Raw genomic sequence first — 22284 nt, forward strand, 5'->3', positions numbered from 1 at the left:
TCGGGGATTTGGGGATTCTGGCATTCTGCCCTCCCAGCCCTGGATCCTGACACCATTCCCACTCCCTGCCCCAAATTTTGCAGCTCAGGCTCCTCAAGGAGCAGGTTCTGCTCTCCAGGGTCACTTGGGCTGTCCCACAGGGAAACCTGCCCTGCCAACCAAGGAGGCACCAGCCTGGAAATTTACCCAGAAGGGAGATATGGGAAAAAAAAACAAAACAAACCAAGCTCTGATAATTCCCTGGGCAAAGGTTATTCCCTGTGCCAGAGGTGGAGCCTTTTCCAACAGCAGCTTTGGCTTTGCACCCTGCGAGTGTTTCTGGAACTTCCCAGTGCCGGATCAACACCAGGGAGAGCAGGGGGACAAAAAAAAGTAGCTCTGGAATTAATTCATTTTTTTAAATGAAGTTTTGCTTTTCAATTCTTTTCTGCAAGAAAAAAAAAATAAAAAGGAAATAATTTTAAATGCATGAATGAATTCTTTGTGTGCCACAACAACCTCCTGCTCTGCTGGAGCCTGGGAGGATTTTAGAGAGTCTATCAAGAATATCCTGAGTTGGAAGGGACCCAGTTTGATGTCCAGAAACAGCTATTGGCATTTTCAAGTTCTCCTGCTGCTCAAAAGTAACTGGAAAACACTTTTCCCTGTGGATTTTCTGTGTGGTTTTTATTTGAGCTGGATTGCAGCTGGAGAGGTACAATATTAGAGCCCTGAAATAATGTGTGGTGCTCAGGAAATTTCTGATTAAAACATCAGCTTGATTCAATCTGAATTTTGATGTAAACACGAGATCTTTTGGGAGATAGTTTAAAGTTGAGGTTCTCAGAACTGCTGAACTTACAACCTGATCATTCCTCCCTGATTCTTCATCCATGAAGATGAGGAATATCCTATTCTCAGAGTAATTTGAGCATTTCAGGATGGATTTGACTAACTTTGGGTGCCACTGGGGCCAAACTGAGCTGCAAACTCTTCTCTCAGGCTGCTTTTGTGGAGGCAGAGCCTGCGTGAGCTCTCCTCGTTGTCTCTGGCCCTCCCCCAGCTCTTGTGGTTTGTGGGCCAACTTTACTAAAGTTGATAGAGCAGAAGTGGGCTGAAGTTCCTCTGGCTTTCATGAACTGTGGCTGAGAGGCTCTGTCAGAGCTCCCTCCCAGCTGAAGGGAGGTTTTGGATTCCTGGAGAAAGGAAAAACCTTCCATCAGATTCAATCCCTCTCAGGTTTTGGAGGCCTCAGGCAGAATCACATCCATGTCTGATGGGAATCTGGGTCTGCCGAGGACAGCATCTCCTGGTTTTTAATTGCACCAAACCAGACTTGGCTTGAATTCAGGTGATGCTCCCATCTGAAATTTTACCCTCCAAGGAGAAGCCTTTTAGTGGCTTTGCACATTTTCAATGAAAGCTTTGTGGAACTTCCCACTAAAGCAAGGCTTAGCTAGAAAAAGAATGACAAATTCTCATGAGAAGCAAGGGAGGTTTTCACCACCTTGCACAGGCTGTGGGGAAGGCCCCCATTAACAACACCCGGACTACATGGAATTAATATCCATGGAGTAATTGCCTGAAGTGTTCAAGCCAATCAATCCATCTCCATCCCAAGTGCTTCTCCAACATTTCCCTGGAAACATCACCAGGTCAGGGAGTGCCCAGCCCTGGGGGCACCTCTGGCTGCTGTGCCCAGCTCTGGCTCCTCAGCACAGCAGGGCCAGGAGCTCCTGGAGCTGAGCAAGGGCCTGGAGCAGCTCCGTGCCCAGGAAAGGCTGAGGGAGCTGGGATGCCTCAGGTTTGAGCTTTTATTATTCTGAATTTTTCACATTCTGTGCTGCTTTAGTGTGTGGGTCTGGGTTCACATTCAGGGATGCTGAGCTCTGTGCACAGAGCAGGGAGACAAAACAATTCCTGCTCCAGCTGGGCACCAAGGACAAATGAGCCAAATCTCAGCCCAGGAGCACAAACCCCGTGGGCTGGAGAGAGAAAAACAAGCAGGGTGGGACTGCAGGGCTAAAGCTGCAATGGGACAATGAACTGCAAGGTGCAAATGGAGCAGAACTGATCCCAGGGACAGAGCCCGTGCCTGGCCGTGCATTTTGGGGCCATTTTGGTTCATCCTGGGTGCAGCCCTGGCTGGGCTCTGGTGCTGCCCAAGGTGCATCCATGGAGGAGATGCTGTGAATAAATCTCTGCTTTATTCTGGAGCTCTGCCCAGCCTCTGCTCTGGGGCAGCCTGCACAGGGCATCAGATGGAGCTGCTCAGCCTGGAGAGGAGCCCCAGTGAGAGGGGCCTCAGCCCTGGCTGTCCCTCTGTCTGTCCCTGTGTCTGTCCCTGTGTCTGTCCCTGTGTCTGTCCCTGGCTGTCCCAGGAGCAGGGAGCTCATTCTGTCCCTGCTCTGGGCACTGCTGAGGGCACACCTGGAGTTCTGTGCCCAGCTCTGGCCCCTCAGTTTGGGAAGGGCCTTGGGACACTGAGCACATCCAGAGGGGACAACGAGGCTGGAGAGGGGCTGGGAACACAAACCCTGTGAGGAAGCCCTGAGGGAGCTGGGGGTGCTCGGCCTGGAGAGGAGCCCCAGGGAGAGAGAGGGGCCTCAGCCCTGCCTGGCCCTGTGGCTGTCCCTGTGTCTGTCCCTGGCTGTCCCTGTGTCTGTCCCTGGCTGCCCCCGTGTCTGTCCCTGTGTCTGTCCCTGGCTGTCCCTGTGTCTGTCCCTGTGTCTGTCCCTGTGTGCAGAGCTCAGAGCAGGCCCAGGCTCTGCTCCAGGCCCAGCAATGGCCCCAGAGCCACGGGCAGGGCCTGAGCCCAGCAATTCCCCTCACAGGAGGCACAACTTCTGCCCTGCTCTAATTTTGACTCCAACCAAGCCTTTGGCTCAACACCCTCCCCGCTTTTTATCTACCACATCACCACTTGCATCAGAACTCTGACACAAGCTGCCTCTCAAGTTTCACATCTATTCAAGCAAAAAAGTAACAGCAAAGAAACCAGTTTAGAAATAATTCTCTGTTTCCCTGCCATTTTCTCCCTCCCACGCCCAGTACACGCCACTTTCGAGTTCTGCGTTGCCAAAATTAATGTTGATGTCACTGCACTACCAAAATTAACAGGCCCAGGCTCATGCAGGAAACTTCCAGGAGAGCCTGGAAAAAGGAAATTAAGAAATTAAGATCCCACAGGAACCTGTTGGTCCAGTGGGATCTGTGCACAGAGTCCTGCACTTGAGATTTTGGGAAAAAATCAGGAACTTTGGAGGTGTGTTCAGTCCTGTTGACTCATTAAGTCAGAAATTAAAGAGGAGGAGTGCACAGCAGCCCCAGGAGAAGCCAATCCTTCCATCCCAGAGAGTTTGTGGCTTTCCCATTCCTGGAAGTATCCAAGGCCAGGCTGGATGGGACTTGGAGCAATCTGGGACAGTGGAAAGCTCTGAGTGGGAAGTGGCTGAAGTGAGACGGTTTTTAAGGTCCCTCCCAACCCAAACCAATCCATGATTCCAGGATCCCTTCCTGACTTTCTAAAAAAGCTCCAGGAATCAGGAGCAAAGGGAGGAATTCCAGGTGCCAGGCACAGAACCAGGATTTCTTTGGGCCACCTGCATCCATCCAACCCCAACCTAAGTGGGAAGACACCAGTGAAGGAAAGGACAATAATTCAATAACACAATGGGGGACTGACTTCAAACACTGAGCTTCCAAAAAAACCCCAAAACCATCAACAAAAAACCCTGGAAAAATGCCAGTGGATTATTCTGGGAGCACAACCTGGGGGAGTTTTCTCTATTCCTTTATTTTAGGCAGCTCCAAACACCTGTGTCTCAAATGTCAGCAGCTGGGCCTCAGATTTCCATCAGCAAACCATTCCCTGAAATCCTGGCAGCTCCTGCTGGTCAGGAATATTCCCCATTCCAGCTGGAAAACGCAGCCCCCAGTGCAAACAGAGGTCAGTAGAGGAAAAGTGGCTTTGCTACTCAAGGGTTAAATCACAATGAAAAACTTCTTCCCCTTCCTGACTTTCTCACTCTCTTTTCTGCACTGAATTCTGGTAAAAAAAAAAAATATTTTAAATTGATTTTTTTTTCCAGGCAAATTTTTAATCCACTCAGTAATTTTATTTTCTGCTTTTGTTTTATGATAACTCAAAGCAGGTCGGTCTTCAGCTGCAGAAATGCAAATCAGCAGCAAAATTTGTAACCTAAGTCATGTGCTAGAAAAGTTTGGGTGAATTGGGTTGGTGCAAATGTTGCAAAGAGCAGCATTTCCTGCAGACCTCAATCACGAGGTAGTTTGTTTTCTCACCGAGGAGAAAGAAGTGAGAGAAACTTTGCTGCAGGTAATGACATCCTAAAATAGGACAGCTCATGTTTTTCTATAGGTTATTTCTTTAATTTCTCATTCCTCTTTGAACTGCAGTTTCAAATAAGAGAGGCCTTAATTTTCTGCAGAAAAAACAAACCACCAAAAAAAAATACTAAAAAGTGCAGCGATGCTTTAAAATATTCAAGTTCTTCACCTTAACCAGTGAAGGACTTCAGCCAGAAAACAATTTAAGGGACAGGGAGAAGATTTTCCTTGGAAATGAGTTGAAATGTGGTCACAAATTTCTGTTAAATCACAAAAGATCTGTGTGGGATTTTTTAATAAACCTGAAGCTCCAGAGGCTGACCCCGTGTCCAGCCTGGTGCCACAGCTGATCCCCTCAGACAATGGGATCTGGAGCCTCCCCTGCTCCCTCTGCCTGGAACAGGCTCTAGCAAAGGCTGAAAGGGAGCTGAGCAGATGGAAAACCTCCAACTGCTTCTGTTTAAAAAGGGCTTTTGATCTCCAGCTGCGGTGGTTTCATCAAAGCAGGAACACCCCAAAGCCTCCAGAGCTGCTTTGTCCTCCCCACGTGGGACACGGATGTGCCCAAAACTTGGAGCTGTCACAGGAGGGAAGGGTTGGGAGAGGGATTTCCAAATAAACCTGGAAAAATGAGCCAAGCCCCTGGTGGGCAGCTGGAATTGGGACCTCTGCCTCACACAGAGGCATTTTTTATTCAGCACATCCTGAGAATGGAGCAAAACAGGGCAGGACTGAGCTGCTGGAGCAAAGCAGAGGAGGTTCCAGGATGGGCAGAGGGATGGAGCAGCTCTGCTGGCAGGAAAGGCTGGCACAGCTGGCATTGCTCACCTGCACAGGAGAAGCTTTGGGCTGAGCTCAGGGTGGCCTTGCAGGGCCTGGAGGAGCCCCAGGAAAGCTGGAGAGAGACAATTGCCAGGGGATGCAGGGACAGCACACAGGGAATGGCTTCCAACTGAAAAATTACAGGTTTAGATCAGATATTAGGAACAATTTCCTGCCTGGCAGGGTGGGCAGGGGCTGGGATGGAATTCCCAGAGCAGCTGTGGCTGCCCCTGGATCCCTGGCAGTGCCCAAGGCCAGGCTGGACACTGGGGCTGGGAGCAGCCTGGGACAGTGGGAGGTGTCCCTGCCGTGGCAGGGGTGGCACTGGATTAGTTTTAACGTCCCTTCCAACCCAAACGATTCCATAATTCCACAATTCTGCTCCAAAGCCAAAAGCAGCTGTTTGAAGAGGAACTGCTGGCCTGGCCCATTGGTGCCACACCTTTTTCTGCAGCACAAGAGTCATCCCAGGTCTCATCCAAAGCCCAAAGCCATCAGCCAGGTCTTTCCAGTGGTTTCCCTGACTCTTGGATCAGGTTCCATGTACACAAAAGACTGGGTTGCCTTAATTGCCCCAGTAAAATGTGACTCTTAATCATCTTTCCTTGCCTAGAAATCAGTTTATTGACACAAATTCACCCCACAGGGGAACCCTAAATCTCTCTTCATGTTGGTAATGTCTTGTTATCCCAAATGGGATTTATAAAACCATGGATTATCCTTAGGGATCCACAAGGATTATCCAAGTCCAGTTCCTGACCCCCCAACAATCCCACCCTGGGCATCCCTGGCAGTGCTGCCCAAACCCTCCTGGAGCTCTGGCAGCCTCAGGCTGTGCCCATTCCCTGGGGAACTGGTGACAAAAATGACTATTTCCATTGCAATCCCTGTTAGAGGAAAAGAAAACCACCCCAGCATTAAAAGTTCTGATTATTACTCCAAAATCTAAACAATTCATCACTTTTAAACCCCAAAAGTTTATCCTCTGGTTTCTAACCTTGGCAAGTCCTTCACATTTCATTTCCAGGCATGCTGCATATGAAACCCTGCTTCATTTAGAAAATTAAATCATTTTCTCCAGTAAGGGACAGCCAGAAGAAGCTCATGTTCCTATAAGAGACCTGACTCTTGGTTTCAGTGTGCAAAGTTTTTTTGGTGTGAAAAATGTGTGGGTGTTCAGCCCCGTCCATTTTCACTTTTACAGGTTTGATAAAGAGAAAACTCTGCAGGCTGAGGGGTCCTTTTCCTCTCAGAAGTGGCCAAAAGGATGGAAAAGTTGTAACTAAATTTCTTGCACAGGGTTTGGAGCGATGAAACCACCACATTGTGCAGCAAGTGATTCACCAACGCTCACAAATCCAGACTCAGAAAGGTTTGGGTTGGAAGGACTTTAAAGATCATCTTGTTCCACCCTCTCCATGGTCAGGGACACCTTCCACTGTCCCAGGTGGATCCAAGCCCTGTCCAGCTGCCCTTGGACACTTCCAGGGACCCAGGGGCAGCTCCAGCTTCTCCAGGAATTTCATTCTAAGCATTTCTCCCTACTATTTAATCTAAACCACTCTCTTTTAGTTGAAAATTCTGTTCATGGAGTCTGAACTTGAGTTATCTTCCAGATATGAATTCTATTCCCTCTGACTCATATGAACCCCAAGAGCTCATTTACATGGAGGTCCTGAAAACCAGAAGTGTTTTACAGAAGTCTGATATTATCTGGTAACTGAATTCTGAAATACAAAGCCCTTCCCATGAGGTGGGTGGAGCTCTGCCCTCAGATCTGGGGGGATGAGAATCTCAAAATCACCAGGGTGGGAAGGGACACCCAGGGTCACCCAGTGCCACCCCAGCCCCACCAGCACCACCCCAATCCCTGTCCCCAAGGCCACATCCAGACTGCTCTGGGACAATTCAGTGACTCCAAACCTCCCTGGGCAGCTCAGCCCAAGGCCTGACCACTCTGCCAGGGACAAAAATGTCCCAAAGCTCTACAGAAAAACCTGAACAGAGACTCTCAAATGTTCCCATCTCACAGAGATCCAGGGGACAGCCAGGAAAAGATCCACCAAAGGAATTTGGATGAGGATTTTTTGTTCAGTTTCACAGGAACTGTTTTAAAACACCTGAGCCTGCCCTGGTGCCATCTGAGGCCATTTCCTCTCCTCCTTTCCCTGCCCCTCCTGGCAGGAGCTGTGCAGAGCACTGAGGTCCCCCCTGAGCCTCCTTTGCTCCAGGTTGAGCATCAGAGAGCTGTGACTGATCCAACCGGCCCTGAAGGCTGGATTTTCCCAGAATCCCAGAATTAAGGCTGGGAAAACCCCCCAGGATCACCCAGTGCCACCCCAGCCCCACCAGCACCACCCCAATCCCTGTCCCCAAGGCCACATCCAGACTGCTCTGGGACAATTCAGTGACTCCAAACCTCCCTGGGCAGCTCAGCCCAAGGCCTGACCGCTCTGCCAGGGAAATTTTCTGTGCCAGTCTCCAACCTGAGCCTGCTCTGGTGCCATTTGAGGCCATTTCTTCTCCTCTTTTCACTTTCCCCAACCCTCCCTCACTGCCCCTCCAGCAATGAGCTCTCCCTGATCCCCTTTTCTCCAGGCTGAGCCCCCCCAGCTCCCTCAGCCGCTCCCTCACCCCTCAGGATGTGTTTCCAGCCCCTTTTCCCATCTCTGGGCACTCTCCAGCCCCTCAATGTCCTTCTGGACGTGAGGGGAGCCCCATCCAGGCCCCCCTGGCAGGTGTCAGGGTTTGCTGTGGTGCTGAGTGAGGGCAGGAGATGAACCCCAGGGCTCTCACTGCTGATTTTATACAGCCAGGACAGATTTAAGGCAGCACTGCTTCAAAACCATTCCTGCAGCCACATTACCCTTTCCTTTGGGGGAGGAAGATCTGTCCTAGAGCCAAATGTTGGGATAAAATCCTGGATTCCCTCAGACAGAGACAAAGTGGCCACCAACTGGTCAGTCTGGAGAAAAGGAGGCTCAGGGGGGACATGATTGCTCTTCACAACTCCTGACAGGAGGAGGGAGGGATGTGGGGGCTGGGAATTCTCTGGGAGGGCTCAGGAGGAGTCTGGATGTGGCCCTTGGGGTGAAGCTGTTGATGGTGGGAGTGGGTGATCCTGAAGATCTCTTCCCACCCTGCTAATTCCAGGATTCTGCGGATCTCTGCAGGTCTGGCTGTGTCAGCACAGGTGAATTCCATAAAACCACCACAAAAAATGAACTTGTGGGAGCTGAAAAAACGAACCAGTAAAAATGAACTTGTGAGAGCTGCAGGTGGTGCTGGAGTTTTGAAGGCCCCAGACATTTGTCACACAGGACACACAGCCCCACACTCTGTGAACCTGCCAGGGATTTCCCAAGCTCTCCTTTCCCTTTCAAACACCACAAAAAGCCACTGGAAGGGCTGGGAATTCTCTGGGAATGTTCAGGGAGAGTCTGGATGTGGCCTTTAGGGTCATGGTTTGGGGTGAAGCTGTTGATGGTGGGAGTGGGTGATCCTGAAGATCTCTTCCCACCTTGATAATTCCAGGATTCTGTGGATCTCTGCAGGTCTGGCTGTGTCACAGCACAGATGAATTCCATAAAACCACCACAAAAAATGAACTTGTGAGAGCTGCAGGTGGTGCTGGGGCTTTGAAGGCCCCAGACATTTGTCACACAGGACACACAGCCCCACACTGCTTCACCCTGAACCTGCCAGGGATTTCCCAAGCTCTCCTTTCCCTTTCAAACACCACAAAAAGCCACTGGAAGGGCTGGCTCAGAGCTTCTGAGCTACTGATCTGATGAGGGTGGCAGGGCTTGCCCTAAATGCAGCAGCTTGAAATGTTTATAGCAGATCTCATAAAACCTGACGGTTTTCAGGTTTCCTTCCAGTGCTTTCTGAGAAAGACTTGTAACACATAAACCTTTCAACCTGCAGACAAAACCCAACCTAAATGCAGCTTCTGGGCTTTCAAAATCACAGCTTCAGCACGAAAGCAGATGACAGAAAACATCCTGCAAGACAAAATATTCATGAGGCAAAAGAAAAAAAAAAACCCCAAGCCCATCTTGGACTGCTTGGGGGTTCACTGGAATCAGAAACTCAAAACAAAAACTACAGGTTGGAAACAGAAATTCCCAGATTGATCAGAGCCAGAGAAAGTGTTCTCACAGATCTTCACGAGGTGAAACTGCCCAGTTTGACAGAGTTTCACTCACAGCAGAAGTGGGGAATCCTCCAGACAACAGCAAGGATGAACTGGAAACTCATTTTCCAACTGAGCTGCCCTCACTCTCTCCTTCTCTACTTCACACTCAGTCCTTCTATGCCCTTTTCCTTCTCCTATTTCAATATTTTGAATAAATCTTTACAGAAAATTACATGTTTTGGACTATAATTAGTTTCACTGGACTAAGCCATTTAGTTATTATTAAACTTAAATTGTTTGTAAAGCTAGGCTTTGGCTGGGATCCCAGTGTTAAAAAAAGTCATTTATTTTGGAAATGACATTGGGAATCTGCATAATTCCTACTCCTTCCATTGGCAGGAGGGGCATGCCTTGATTTCAGTATCCCTGAGGATATTCTGGTGTGTGCAAGGCTTCACCAACTGCCCTGGGCTGGAAATGCAGGATGGGGCTGGGGCTGTGTGTTCTGTCCCCACCTGTCAGAGCTGGGGCAGTTCTCTGCTGTTCCTGGGCAGTTTTTCCTTTCTCTCTCCCACAGCCAACCCTCCCTGCAGGAGATCTCTGCTGTCCATGGCCACTGAGTGTCCCTGCAGGGCTGATCCAATCCCAGCATCCCATGGGGAGATGCTCCGCCCAGGGGAGGAGCCAAGCATTCCTGCCTGGATCCAATCTGAGGTGCTGGGACAGCAGCACAGTGTCACCGACATCTTTTCATAAAAATCCTTTCCTTGGGATTTTTCCTCTTCTGGGAAGCTGAGGCCCCAGAAGAAGAATGTAAACGGTTGTTATCTGCTGATGTGGAATGTAACAGGTGCAACTGGGATTGGCCCACGTTCCATGTTTACAATTAAGGGCCAATCAGGGACCAAGTTCTCTGGGACAGATTCAAAGAGAGTTCTCTCGTTATTAGATTCCTATTCTATTCTTAGCTTAGCAGCTTCTGAACTTTTCTCTCTATTCCCATTAGTATAGTCATAATGTATTATATATCATAAAATAATAAATCCAGCCTTCTGATCATGAAGTCAAGATTCTTGTCCATCTCTCTCACCCTGAAGACCCTTGCAAAGCCTTGCAACAGCACAGCCTTTCCACTGCATTGCCAGAGGAGCAGCTGCCTCTTCCCCTGGAGCTGCAGAGGAAAACTCCCCCCTTGTGCAGGATCCCTGCTGCAGCAGAGCCACAGCTGGCACTGCAGGAGGGCTGAGCCCCCCTGGCATGGGGCTGGGACACCGCCCTGGCACACAGGGGACAGGGCATGCTCTCACTCTGGCAGTGGTTTTTATTTTTGTTTGTACTATTGCATTTGTATTTTTAATTTTCCTAATAAAGAACTGTTATTCCCACTCCCATATCTCTGCCCCTTAATTTCAATATCATAATAATTCAGCCTATAACAATTTGCATTTTTTCATTTCAACAGAGCCTCCTGCCTTCCTTATCAAACACCTGTCTTTTCAAACCAAGGCACCCGCGGCCTGGAGCCCTTGGTGGGATCTCAGGTGCTTCAGCCACCAGCACTGCTGTCACCTCCACTGCTGCCACCCCACACAGCTCATCGATGCCTCTCAGAGAGGAGATATCTCTGCACAATTTGGGCAGCTGACTCAAGTTTATCCAAATATTACCCAGCCTCTGCAGAGCAGAAAAAGGAGGGAGGACAATGTTTTCTTGTCCTCCCAGCCCAGTGAGTCACCGTGGCCTGTCTCTCTCCATGGCCAATCCCAGATGTCCTGGAGGAAGCCACAAATCATCTGGCAGATGACAGAGCTGCTTCCAGGGGATCTTTCTTCCCCGGCTTTAACAGGGTTTGCTTTGTGCTCTGAAATGGGGCAGGGAGAGGCAAAGGGAGAATTTAACCCTTCCAAACTTTTTTTTTTTTTTTTGTTTGCTTGCTTTGTTTGTTCGTTTTTGGTTGGTTGTGGTTTTTTGTTTGGTTTGGTTTGGTTTTTTTCCCCCTCAACCTGGCTGGTATTTATTAAGAAATTGTTGATGATCTTAAAGGGCTTTTCCAACATAACTAGTTCCATGCTACTTTGTATGTATGGACAAATCCAGGAGTTTTTAGGATTCTGTTCAAGCCTTGAATTTGGTGGAGTTTTATGGCAATGAACCCCCCTGGTACAATTTAATGCCTTTCAGCCTTGTTCTCCATCCCCATTCCTGCCTGGGAATCCCTTTGGGTGTGCAGCAGAAACCTCTGGAACCCAGCAGGTACCGTGTGCACGTGGCAGGATGGCAAAGTCAGACATTTCTGCTGGTTTTGGGATAACCTCCAGAGAAATCTGCTTTTTTCCTTAGGATTCTTTCTCCTTGGCTTTTCAAATCCAATTTCTAAATCCAACAGCAGTAATTTCCTTGCCACTCTTGTTTAGGTGCAGACTCTCCCCTCTCAAATAATCCACAATTCTGGAGCTGATGGGAGTGAGCCCTTGACCCCTTCAGCCTCCACTCCCACCCAGCACCAGGGACTTGAGGACTTTTCCAATGGGAATCCCACCACAAGGAAAGCCAGAGCTGCTCATTTTCAATGAGAAGCATGACTGGGGCACTCATTCTTTATCCTGAAGTCAAATTTCAAAAATTACTTTCATGAACTTGCCACTACCCCTGGCTTTCACGTGCATTTCAAGATAAGCATCCTGTTATTTTGGGATCACGCCTCAGCAGTCAAACTAAATCTTGATTATCTTCTGGTCACACACACACACACAAAAAAAAAAAAAAAAAAAAAAAAAAAGAAAAGCAGTTTATTTTCTGTTTTTACTGCATCCCCTGGCAGCATGGGGGAGATACTTTCATTTTCCACCTCAGAGCTGGAGCTGGTCCCTCGTGGTACAACGCCCAACAATCTCTAATTAATGGCCAAGTGAGAAAGGGCAAAGGCAAAACAATCTGAGGGTCTGAGGGATGTGCAGGCCAGACAGAACCTAAATCCTTTTCAGACTCAGCACAACACATCCCTGGGCTGAGTGTGGCTGCTGAAACGCTCAGTGAAATATTTTGGCTCAGGATAAAATCTCTTGATCTCACCAGAGCAGCATGTTCAGCTCTGTCAGACTTTTTACTTCCTGTGTTCAGGCCTCGCAATGTTTCTCAAGGCTTTTAAGTGAAAAAAGAGCTCAGGCTGTGTAAATCAGACATTGTGCAAGGTTTTTCTACTTGTAAGCCAAGGTTTTTATGAGCTTTAGTTCAATTTCCTATTCACAAGCTGCAGTCAGTGGTTTATAATGCTGACAGGAATTAACTCTTTGGTACGGGGCAGGCAGCTTGAAAAAGGCCTGGAAAATTCTCTCTCCACAGTGACAAGGGGATTTATGCTGCTGGAACAGAGAATCCCAGACTGGTTTGGGTTGGGAGGGATTTAAAGATCATCCCATTCCACCCCTGCCATGGTAGGGACACCTTCCTCTGTCCCAGGGTGCCCCAACCTGGCCTGGGACATTCCAGGGATGAGGAATCCACAATTCTGGAGCTGATGGGAAGGAGCCCCTGACCCCTTCAGCCTCCACTCCCACCCAGCACCAGGGACTTGAGGACTTTTCCAACGGGAATCCCACCACAAGGAAAGCCAGAGCCACTCATTTCCAGTGAGAAGCAGAGTGCTCAGGTGTCCCTGGATCCAGGGAGAACCTTCAGAGCAGGGAGAGCTTCTCCATTAAATCATCTCAAGACCTCCAGGATCACCCAGTGCCACCCCAGCCCCACCAGCACCACCCCAATCCCTGTCCCCAAGGCCACATCCAGACTGCTCTGGGACAATTCAGTGACTCCAAACCTCCCTGGGCAGCTCAGCCCAAGGCCTGACCACTCTGCCAGGGAAATTTTCTGTGCCAGTCTCCAACCTGAGCCTGCCCTGGTGCCATCTGAGGCCTTTTCCTCTCCTCCTTTCCCTGCCCCTCCTGGCAGGAGCTGTGCAGAGCACTGAGGTCCCCCCTGAGCCTCCTTCGCTCCAGGTTGAGCCCCCCCAGTTCAGCTGCTCCCCTCAGGATTTGTTTTCCAGCCCCTTCCCAGCTTTGTTGCCCTTCCTTGGACTCACCACACTTTTATTTTGCATTTACAAGGCAAGATTCCCTCAATGCCTGGGTGCTCCTTGGCACTGTAAGACTCGGAAGAAATCACCCAGACTGTAATTTTCTGTTTTCCTATGTTATAAAATTGCTGTGCTGCTGTTCATTCCCAGCTGATAACAAACCAACCAAATTTCACACCACGGCCATGATTAATTAATAAAAAATTACCACAAAGACAAAACCAGGAGAAAACTTTTCCTACTGAAAGAATCAAACCTTGCAGCAAAAATGAGGGGAAAATGCCCTCCTGGAAAATATTACACTTGGTGCTCTTCTGAGCTGCAGAAAAAGATGAGTTCTGTTTTCCTTCATAGGCAAAATTATCAGGAAATTTAAAATCGTGACAATGAAACAACCTTGAGAAATTGCAAAATTATAAATTACAAAATTACAGATTATAAAATTAGAAATTACTAAAATGAAATAAAAATTGGAGGGGGTGTGATGCAATCATTTTGTCCTCCTGTAAAACCTCTAGGGTCACTCTTTACCACAAGAACCCCCCCCCCCCCCAAGAGGACTCATTTTGAGGCCCCATCCCAAAAGTTCTCCTTGGAATGTGTTGGGAATTCAGAGGTTGCAGCCTGCTGCTCATTCCCTGAGCGGGGAGCTGGTGTGGTGTGATAGGAAGAGGGCCACATCCTTTGTGGTGTACCACACCCCATGAACGTGTCGCGCTTTCTGTGCCTGCCTCTGCCCTCAGGGGCTGCACCGACGCTGCTGCTTCCCCATTCCCCTCCTTTTTTCCCAATTTTCACCCAGTATCAAGCTCCAAAAGAATGATGGATTTCCTTCTTGCAGAGCTGCCTGGCCTGATAAAGGGAAATCCACAGAGCAAACAAGGTTTTTTTTCCCCTTTCCTTCACGATTTCGGTTGAGGGAGAAAGTGCAATAAATTTTGGCGGGAAAAGCAGAAAAGAGGCACTCTGGGGACGTTTCTTTGCAAAGGCTGTTGAGAAATAGGGTGAGAACAACCCACCCTAGGGACGATTATTTTTCTTGCTCCCGAGCCCAAACGTTCCTTTTGCTGAGCCCAGGATTTTGAAACTGCCCTGGGTTCGTTTGAGTGGAGAAAGGAACAAAAAGGGAACTGCTGGAAAACCGTTCCACGTTCACACACACACACACGATGTTCTTTTGCAATCATGAAACATTTGTTTTACAGCTCAACTGAAATGTTTGACCTGAGGTTTTCTGTTTTTTCTTTACACAAAGATCTGCAGGATCTTGTGCCTGGGCTGTCAAAACTGAATAGGAAATTTTATATCAATATAAAAAACAGGAATGATTTGAGGTGGAAGGGACCTTAAAGATGGTCCCATTCCACTCCCTGCCATGGGTAGGGACACCTCCCACTATCCCAGGTTATTCCAAGCCCAGTCCAGCCTGGCCCAGAACATTCCAAGTGTTCCTAAGATATGCAGGTGACTTCCAGCCTAGCCCTGCTTGTAGTCCCTTCCACAAAGAAAACGAAATCCTGGCACTGGAACAACATTAATGCCAAAAATGAGGACAAAAATAAACCCCATTCTGGGGTGTTGAGCTAAATCTCTTACTGGATTAAGCAGCTTTAAGAAACTCCTCCTTTTCTGGACAAGCCAGCCCTTGGTTTTCAACCAGCTGCCCTGAAATGTTTTGGGTTCCTGCCAAGCACACGACCCCTGCTCTCCATCCTGCCCTGTGGCCTGGCACAGGCACAGCCCCACGAGGTTCACTCTGGGCTTTATCACACACACAGAATTTCCTCAAGAACCCTTCCTGTGCTACACACTAAACACCGAGCAGTTGCTGAGCTAAAAAAAAAAAAAAAAAAAAAAAAATTCAATTAAAAAAATAGGCTGACGAATTTCAGGAAGATCCCGCTTGTTATTTTAGCAGCATTGCTTCCTTTCCCTGAGCAATGGCAGCACTTGGGCACCTCCTGCTCACCCCTCAGCATCTCCCCCAGCCAGGCACCAAGGTGCTGGTGACTCACAGCCTGCCCTGCCAGGAAAAAGATGGAGAAAAACTTCGGCTATGAGGAGGAGGAGGGGGGAAAAAATAGATTTGAACAGCAGAGATGGGTAGGATTTGGGCAGGCTGTGACCCTCAGGAGCTGCTGCCAGGGGTGACACAGCAGCTGGGAGCAGCTCTTCCGCATTCCCCGTTATTAATGGGAATAAACTCCTGACTCACCACAGCCAGCCCGGGCTCTCAGCAGCTCTGAAGTGCTGCTCCATTTTTGGAACCCTGGCTGCTGAGAATTCCAGACTTTCTGTGCTGCCAGGCACTGACCCCCAAGAGAGCACTGCATTGACCTGAGGCCCTGGAGAAAACTTCTAAAATTAAATAACAGAATTAAGATTATAAGTGTGTTGTTTGAATAGATGTGTGTAATATCACATGGTGAAAAACTTAAAGTTCTAGAATCTAATAACATGTACAAAACAAGATAGAAGTTTTAAAGCAGAAGCTGGTCCTTCTTTACCTTCTTCTTCACCTTCTTGAGTTTGAGTAGTGTTGTATAATTAGATTAAAAAGTCCACATTGCAAGCCGCAAGTAGTTATTGAGTTAAAAGTAAAAATAATTTACGTATAATTTCTTATATAACAGTTTATCCTTAAAAAACCTTATAGAAAGATACATCTCCATTTTTAACTTACTAAAGTTTAGTACAACAAAACTCACACCTTGTGAGACTGTAACACAGATCAAAACTAACAAGCATCTAAGTCCAAACAAGAAATACCATCTCACACATTTAATCCCAACTTAAACACAAAATAAAATAAAATAAAGTAAAGTAAAGTAAAATAAAATAAAATAAAATAAAATAAAATAAAATAAAATAAAGTCAAATCCATTGCTCCCTGGCCAAGGCTGGGCCAGGCTCCGTGTCCTTGTCGCCCACGTGGGCACAGCCCCTCTCTGCAGGACAGGGACAAGCTGAGCTCCAGGAGCTCTTTGGGAAGCTCATTCCCAGGGAGCTGAGAAGTTTTTCGTGCTGAGCTGTGTGAATGAGCCATGACTAAAGCAGCAGCAGCTCCACAGGGGGGGCTGAGAGCGCGACAAGAACGTTCCAACCTCTTGGTCACCGGTGACACAACACGGATTGCTGGCTGAAATTCCCCCCGGAGCCCCTCCAGGGCTGCAGCTGCTCCTTCAGCCATCAGAGCATCCTCAGAGCCTCCCAGTCCACCCCCAGCACTCCTTTCCCCGAGCCACGTGAGATGCAGCAAACTTTAAGCAGGTTCCTAAGCTTTGAATCTGAGCCTTAAACCCAGCCTAAATCCTGCTCTGCTGGCTGGGCTTGCTGCTGCCTCCCTGCACTGATATTTGTCATTGTGGCAGCTGCTCAAAAAGTCCCCAGAAGGAACAAAAGAGGAGCCTGAGCTGCCACTCTTGTACCTGCAGGAATTCCCAGGAGTTGTCCGAGCCCTCTGGGATTTTAGAACAGCACAAATTCACGAGCATGCAACAGTTGTTTGAACAGCTTCAATGAAACCTTGCTGGAATCTCTTTCACTGATAAGCAAGGAGATGATATTTCTGCCAGCTCAGATATCAACTCAAAGAAAACTGAAGTGGAAAAAACCCCATGTGCTGCAAGGAAGTGCCCAGATCCTCTCCAAACATACATTTTGTGAAACACGGGAAAGCAAAACATCGATTTAGAAATTCTGAATGGCACTTACCTCTCAAGAAGTGCTGGTAAGAAGGAAGTGACTCAAATATGCTGTTTGAAGCCATTGTTTCCTCTCTAAAACTCACTCTCTCTTCACTGGGAGGGAATTTAGGGTTTCTTCCACCTTGGGGAGTGCAAAGTGAAGATTGGTCATTGCCACCACCCTCCTCCCAGCCATCCCTCTCGGCTCCATCCCGGTGCCTCGGGAGTGGATCCTGAGCTACTTTTGCTCAAAGAACTCTGAAATTGTTTCTTAAGGAGGGGAAAAAAAAAAATATAGCGGCTTGCTTGTGGTTGCTGATGCTTACCACCCTCCGAAACCCTGTGGTTTGCAGGCACAACGATTCGCCCTCCCTGCTGACCAATATCCCGGACCCGCTCTTGGGTGACTGCCTCCGTACCCAACTTGTGGTTCTGTGGTTGTTTATGAGGCCCAAAGAAGTGTTTCACACAACCCAAATTACAAATTTAACTGTTCCCCTTTCCAGGACCTGCCTCCATTGGTTCTTTTGCATCACATGACTGGGGTGATGTCGACTTTCTGCCTTTTTTTTTTTTTTATGAAGGGTTTTTTTTTTTTTTTAACTTGCTGAAGTCATGCCCTTCCCACTCCACCTGCCCTCCCCGGGGCTCCAGGCAAGGATGGAGTTGCTGAGGGAGGGAAAAAGTGGTGATTCACCAGCCCCAGTGCTCCAAAAGGTCTTTGATGAGTTCATTCAACTCCTCTTGTTTGGTTGTTTGAGGTTTTTTTGGGAGCTCCTGCTTATTTTGATAGCGACTTCACTGCTGCTTATTCCATAGAATTCAAACCTGGCTTTGAGGCTGCTGTGAAGGCAGCAGGATGTGGAACTCATCCTGTAAAACACTGGGAATCAGCTGGAGGGGAGACCACTGTAATGAAATTTATTTTTTCAAGAAAATGGGAAAAAAAAAAAGGGAGGTTAAAAAGTCCCAACATGTATTTTTAAAAGAAAATTAAAAAAAAAAAAGAAAAGAAAAAAGAAGGGAGATTTTAAAGTCCCAACATTTTTTTTTAAATAAAATCTAAAATACAGAGGGGATATTTAAAAGTCCCAACATGTTTTTTTTTTTTTTTAAATAAAATTGGTAAAAAAGGGGACATTTTAAAAAATCCCAATTTTATTTAGAATCTCTATGATGGCACCCTCTAAGGAGTGCTGGAAGAGCTCAGGAAATCTTGGTCTTCCATAGGGTCCAGTCCTACAATCCTTTCTTAGCCCTGTTCTCCCTTTGTTTTATCCCTCCCCAAAAGAAGAAGAAAAAATTAAAAAGCCTAAACCAATAATCGGTTGGAAGTTTTGTCTCTGCCTGTGCCAATGAAGAAGAGAAAAGAAAATTCAATTACTACATGAAGTGGAAGTTCCTGGAAAAAAATAATCCACTTGGATTAATCCACTTGGATTTTTAATTCACTTAATTCACTTGGATTTTTCTGGTTATTGCAGCTGTGGAAGCAGAGTCCTGTCCCTGCCTGAATTTCTTGTGGCATCACTGCCAGGACATCCTGGCTTCCTTCTGGAGTCACTGGGAGCTCTGGGGCTGTGCGCTTCTCATTTTCCTGTTTTAAAAGCCAGTTTGCTGAACCAGAGGCTTAAAGGATCCTGGAATGGCTTGGGTTGGAAGGGACCTTAAATCCCACCCAGTGTCACCCCTGCCATGGCAGGGACACCTCCCACTGTCCCAGGCTGCTCCAGCCCCAATGCCCAGCCTGGCCTTGGGCACTGCCGGGGATGCAGGGATGGAATTCCATCCCAGCCCTGCCCACCCTGCCAGGGAACAATTCCTCATCCCCAAGATCCCATCAAATCCTACTTGGAAGCCATTCCCTGGGTGCTGTCCCTCCATCCCTGTCCCCAGTCCCTCTGCAGCTCTGCTGGAGCCCTTCAGGCCCTGCCGGGGGCTCTGAGCTCTCCCTGCAGCTTCTCCTCTCCAGCCTGAACAGGCCCAAAAAACCTCTCATGGTGCAAAAGGATTTGGCAATTCCAGCCACACACTTTACCGAGGAAATTGGGATGTTTTCCCAAATGAACTTCCTGAACAAAACCCCCAGAGCAATTCTGAACACAGCAACAGGGAACTGAGGACTCTTCACTCCCATTGAGCTTGGCTCAATCCTCAGTCAAGGGGGATCTGCTCTTCCAGATCCTGCTGCCACCTTTTTGCCTGGATCGGGACAAACCCCTCCCCGCTCCTGCCACAGCGAGGCCCGAGGAGACCCCACCTGCCCAGGGCCCGGCTCCCCCTGCTCTGGAGCCGGGATGAGCCCGCGGGGTCGCCCGGGAAGCGCATCCTGGATCCCGCTCAGCTGCGGGCGGGACCCGGGAGGGATTCGGGGGGGATTCGGGGGGGATTCGGGGGGGATGCGGGCGGGATTCAGGTGGGATGTGGGCTGGATGTGGGATCCGGGTGCGATCCGAGCGGGTTGCGGGCAGGATCCTGGCGGGATCCGGGAGGGATTCGGGGGGGATGCGGGATGCGGGATCCGGACAGGATCCGAGCGGGATGCGGGCAGGGTCCGGGTGGGACCCAGGCGGGATTCGGGTGGGATGTGGGCTGGATGTGGGATCCGGGTGCGATCCGAGCGGGCTGCGGGCAGGATCCTGGCGGGATCCGGGTGGGATGCAGGTGGGATCCAGGCGGGACACGGGTGAGATCCAGGCTGGATCCGGATGGGATCCGAGAAAAATGCGGGTGGGATCCCGGTGAGATGCGGGAGTGGATCCGGGCGGGATGCGGGCAGGATCAGGATGGGATGCGAGTGGGATGAGGGCAGGATCCGGGTGGGATCCCGGCAGGATGCGGATGGGATCCCGGTGGGATGCGGGTGGGATCTGGGTGGGATCCCTGCGGGATCCGGGCGGGCGCTGCGGGACCGGCACCGGCAGAGGGAGCTCGGGCCGGCGGCACCGAATTTTGGCTTCACTTTCGCAGGGTCCCCGCCCCAAAAAGGCGATGATGTGAGTTGAATTCAGGCAGCAGAATTCCAGGATCACTTAGGGGAAAACAAAGCCCCAAAGTTCAGGTTTGTCACCACAGGAAAGGATTTTTAAATCGGGATCCAGTGAGGAAATTATTACCTGTGAGGAAATAACTGTTATGTCCCAACAGGCAGGAGAAACGATTATGGAATTGTGGAATACCCTGATACAGCTCCAGCTACTCCCTGGGTCCTGTCCCTGTCACAGGGGCAGAGATTGGAGCTTCCCCTCAGCATGAAGGATTTATTATGAACATTTTAAATGCTGTCAGGTGGGAGATGAGGCCAACAGGAATGTGGTTCAGGGCATCAAAAGAACCAGGCTGCTGCAGGGATGTGCTCTGTGGCAGGATATCAGATTCCTTAATTTCTTACTGTCTGTCCTGGCATTTGGAATAGAGACTCTTCCTGAAGGATCTCTAATCCCTGTTTGCTCAGAAGACAAAAACCATCAGAGCCTGAAATCTCTCTTTGAGGCCTTGAACAAGCTGATCCATCCGTGCCCATGGAACGAGATGATGTTTACAGTCCCTTCCCACCCAAATCATTCCTTAATTCTCCAATTCCCTGATTCTCTGTTTGGTGTTGCATTTATTTCTCTTTTCCTGGCACTCAGCAGGCTGGGGCAGGAATGGACACCCAGGGCTAGGGCACAGCTGAGGGACAAGGGACAGTTGGGCTGCTTTTGTCACCTCCTGGCTGCAGATGATGCAAGGGAAAAGCTCGAGTGGCTCCTGGCACTCCAGACTCTGATTCGCCAACAGGCAGCTGGAAATAGCACATGGAATTTCTTAAGGCCTGACCACCTTGAATTCCTGAGGAATGCTTGATGAAGGTCTAACCCTGCTCAATTCTCAAGGAAAGGACTGAGCCACGTTGCTCTCTGCTACACTCAAGCAAGAGGATGAACTGCTCTTTTCCCAGGACACTTCTATATCAAAGCCATAAATCCCAAAAAAGTGGGGAAGGGTTGCTAGAAATGTTCCTTCCACCACAGGGCCCTGTTGTGCTGGGTGCACCTCAGCTGTTCCTGCAGCTTCCCAATAAATCTGTGTCAAAATGTGCCCTCAGCGTGGCTGGCATAGCTGGGAGGAGAGGGATAAATGAAATTGTTCTCAATTCCGACCTCAGGGAGGGCATCCAAGTGTTCCTGTGCCACTGTTAATGCCAATCTATTTTTTTTTTAAAGCTGTCCTGTAATTGCTGTCAAGACAGGTCCTTAGAAAAGCCATCTCACTGGGATTTGGGCAGCATTTGATGTTTAATGAGTGAGATTTGTCCCTCTGTGCTGGCTCTGAGAGGCCTCTCGAGGGCTGGGTCCAGTTCTGGTCCTTCAGGAGAACCCTGGAGGGGCTGGAGCGTGTCCAGGGCAGGGAACGGAGCTGGAAGGGGCTGCAGAATCCCTGAGGAGCTGGAAGGGGCTGCAGAATCCCTGAGGAGCTGGAAGGGGCTGGGGCTGGAGCAAAGGAGGCTCAGGGGCCCTCGTGGCTCTGCACAAGTCCCTGCCAGGAGGGCACAGCCGGGGGGGGTCGGGCTCTGCTCCAGGGAACAGGGACAGGAGCAGAGGGAGCGGCCTCAGGCTGGGCCAGGGCAGGCTCAGCTGGGACAGCAGCAGCAATTTGCCCATGGAAAGGGAGCTCAGGCTGTTCAAACCCAGGGCACACAGGGAATATTTCTGTGTCTGCTCTGGGGTGCCCTGACCCCCAGGGCAGCACTGACTCTTACCCTCGTCCATGGAGAAAGTTTCCCAGAGTTCAAGATAGACTGGAGTCCACAAAAGTGCGCAATAGATTATAGAGAGCAGTGTAGGTGCATCACTTGGTGAGAAATTGAGGTTTTGGGGTTTTTAGTGTGTTGTGGATGGCAGCAAGATGGAGGGCACAGGGTGTTGTCCTGGGTTTGTTCTTCATGCTTTTTCTTCCTCCTTCTCCATGGGTTTGGGTGGCATTTTGTAATTGGGCAGAAAAGTCCCCATTGCAGCTCTTTGGGATCAGTTATTGGGTTAAAAGGGAAAATAATCCAGGTGTCAGTTCTCAGTTGGAGAGTTCAGTCCTAAAAGACCTTGTACCAAGAGATTGTTGGCCATTTTGTGCCTTCTAATGAAAAGCTGCCAAATTCATGATTTTGAGACTGTTTTACTGATAACAAATAATAAACACCTGAGCCCAAACCTGAAACACCATCTCAAGTGCCTTCAGTCCAAACCCAGAGAAACCCACAA

The 22284-nt window shown here is 49.0% G+C and overlaps 1 protein-coding gene across 1 annotated transcript in view; it reads right to left on the reverse strand.

The window, feature by feature from the left end:
* Positions 1 to 17499, reverse strand: part of RUNX1 (RUNX family transcription factor 1) — a 204719-nt gene extending 187220 nt beyond the window's left edge. The window contains exons 1-2 of the mRNA XM_059466285.1: positions 17374 to 17499; positions 17076 to 17189 (exon numbers count right to left, since the gene is read on the reverse strand). Of these exons, the coding sequence (XP_059322268.1) occupies positions 17076 to 17130 (55 nt within the window). The 5' untranslated portion in view covers positions 17131 to 17189; positions 17374 to 17499. The remainder of the gene's footprint in view (positions 1 to 17075; positions 17190 to 17373) is intronic.
* Between the last annotated feature and the right edge of the window lie 4785 nt (positions 17500 to 22284).

Source organism: Ammospiza nelsoni, chromosome 2 (assembly GCF_027579445.1).
Source record: "Ammospiza nelsoni isolate bAmmNel1 chromosome 2, bAmmNel1.pri, whole genome shotgun sequence".
Taxonomy (NCBI): Eukaryota; Metazoa; Chordata; class Aves; order Passeriformes; family Passerellidae; genus Ammospiza; species Ammospiza nelsoni.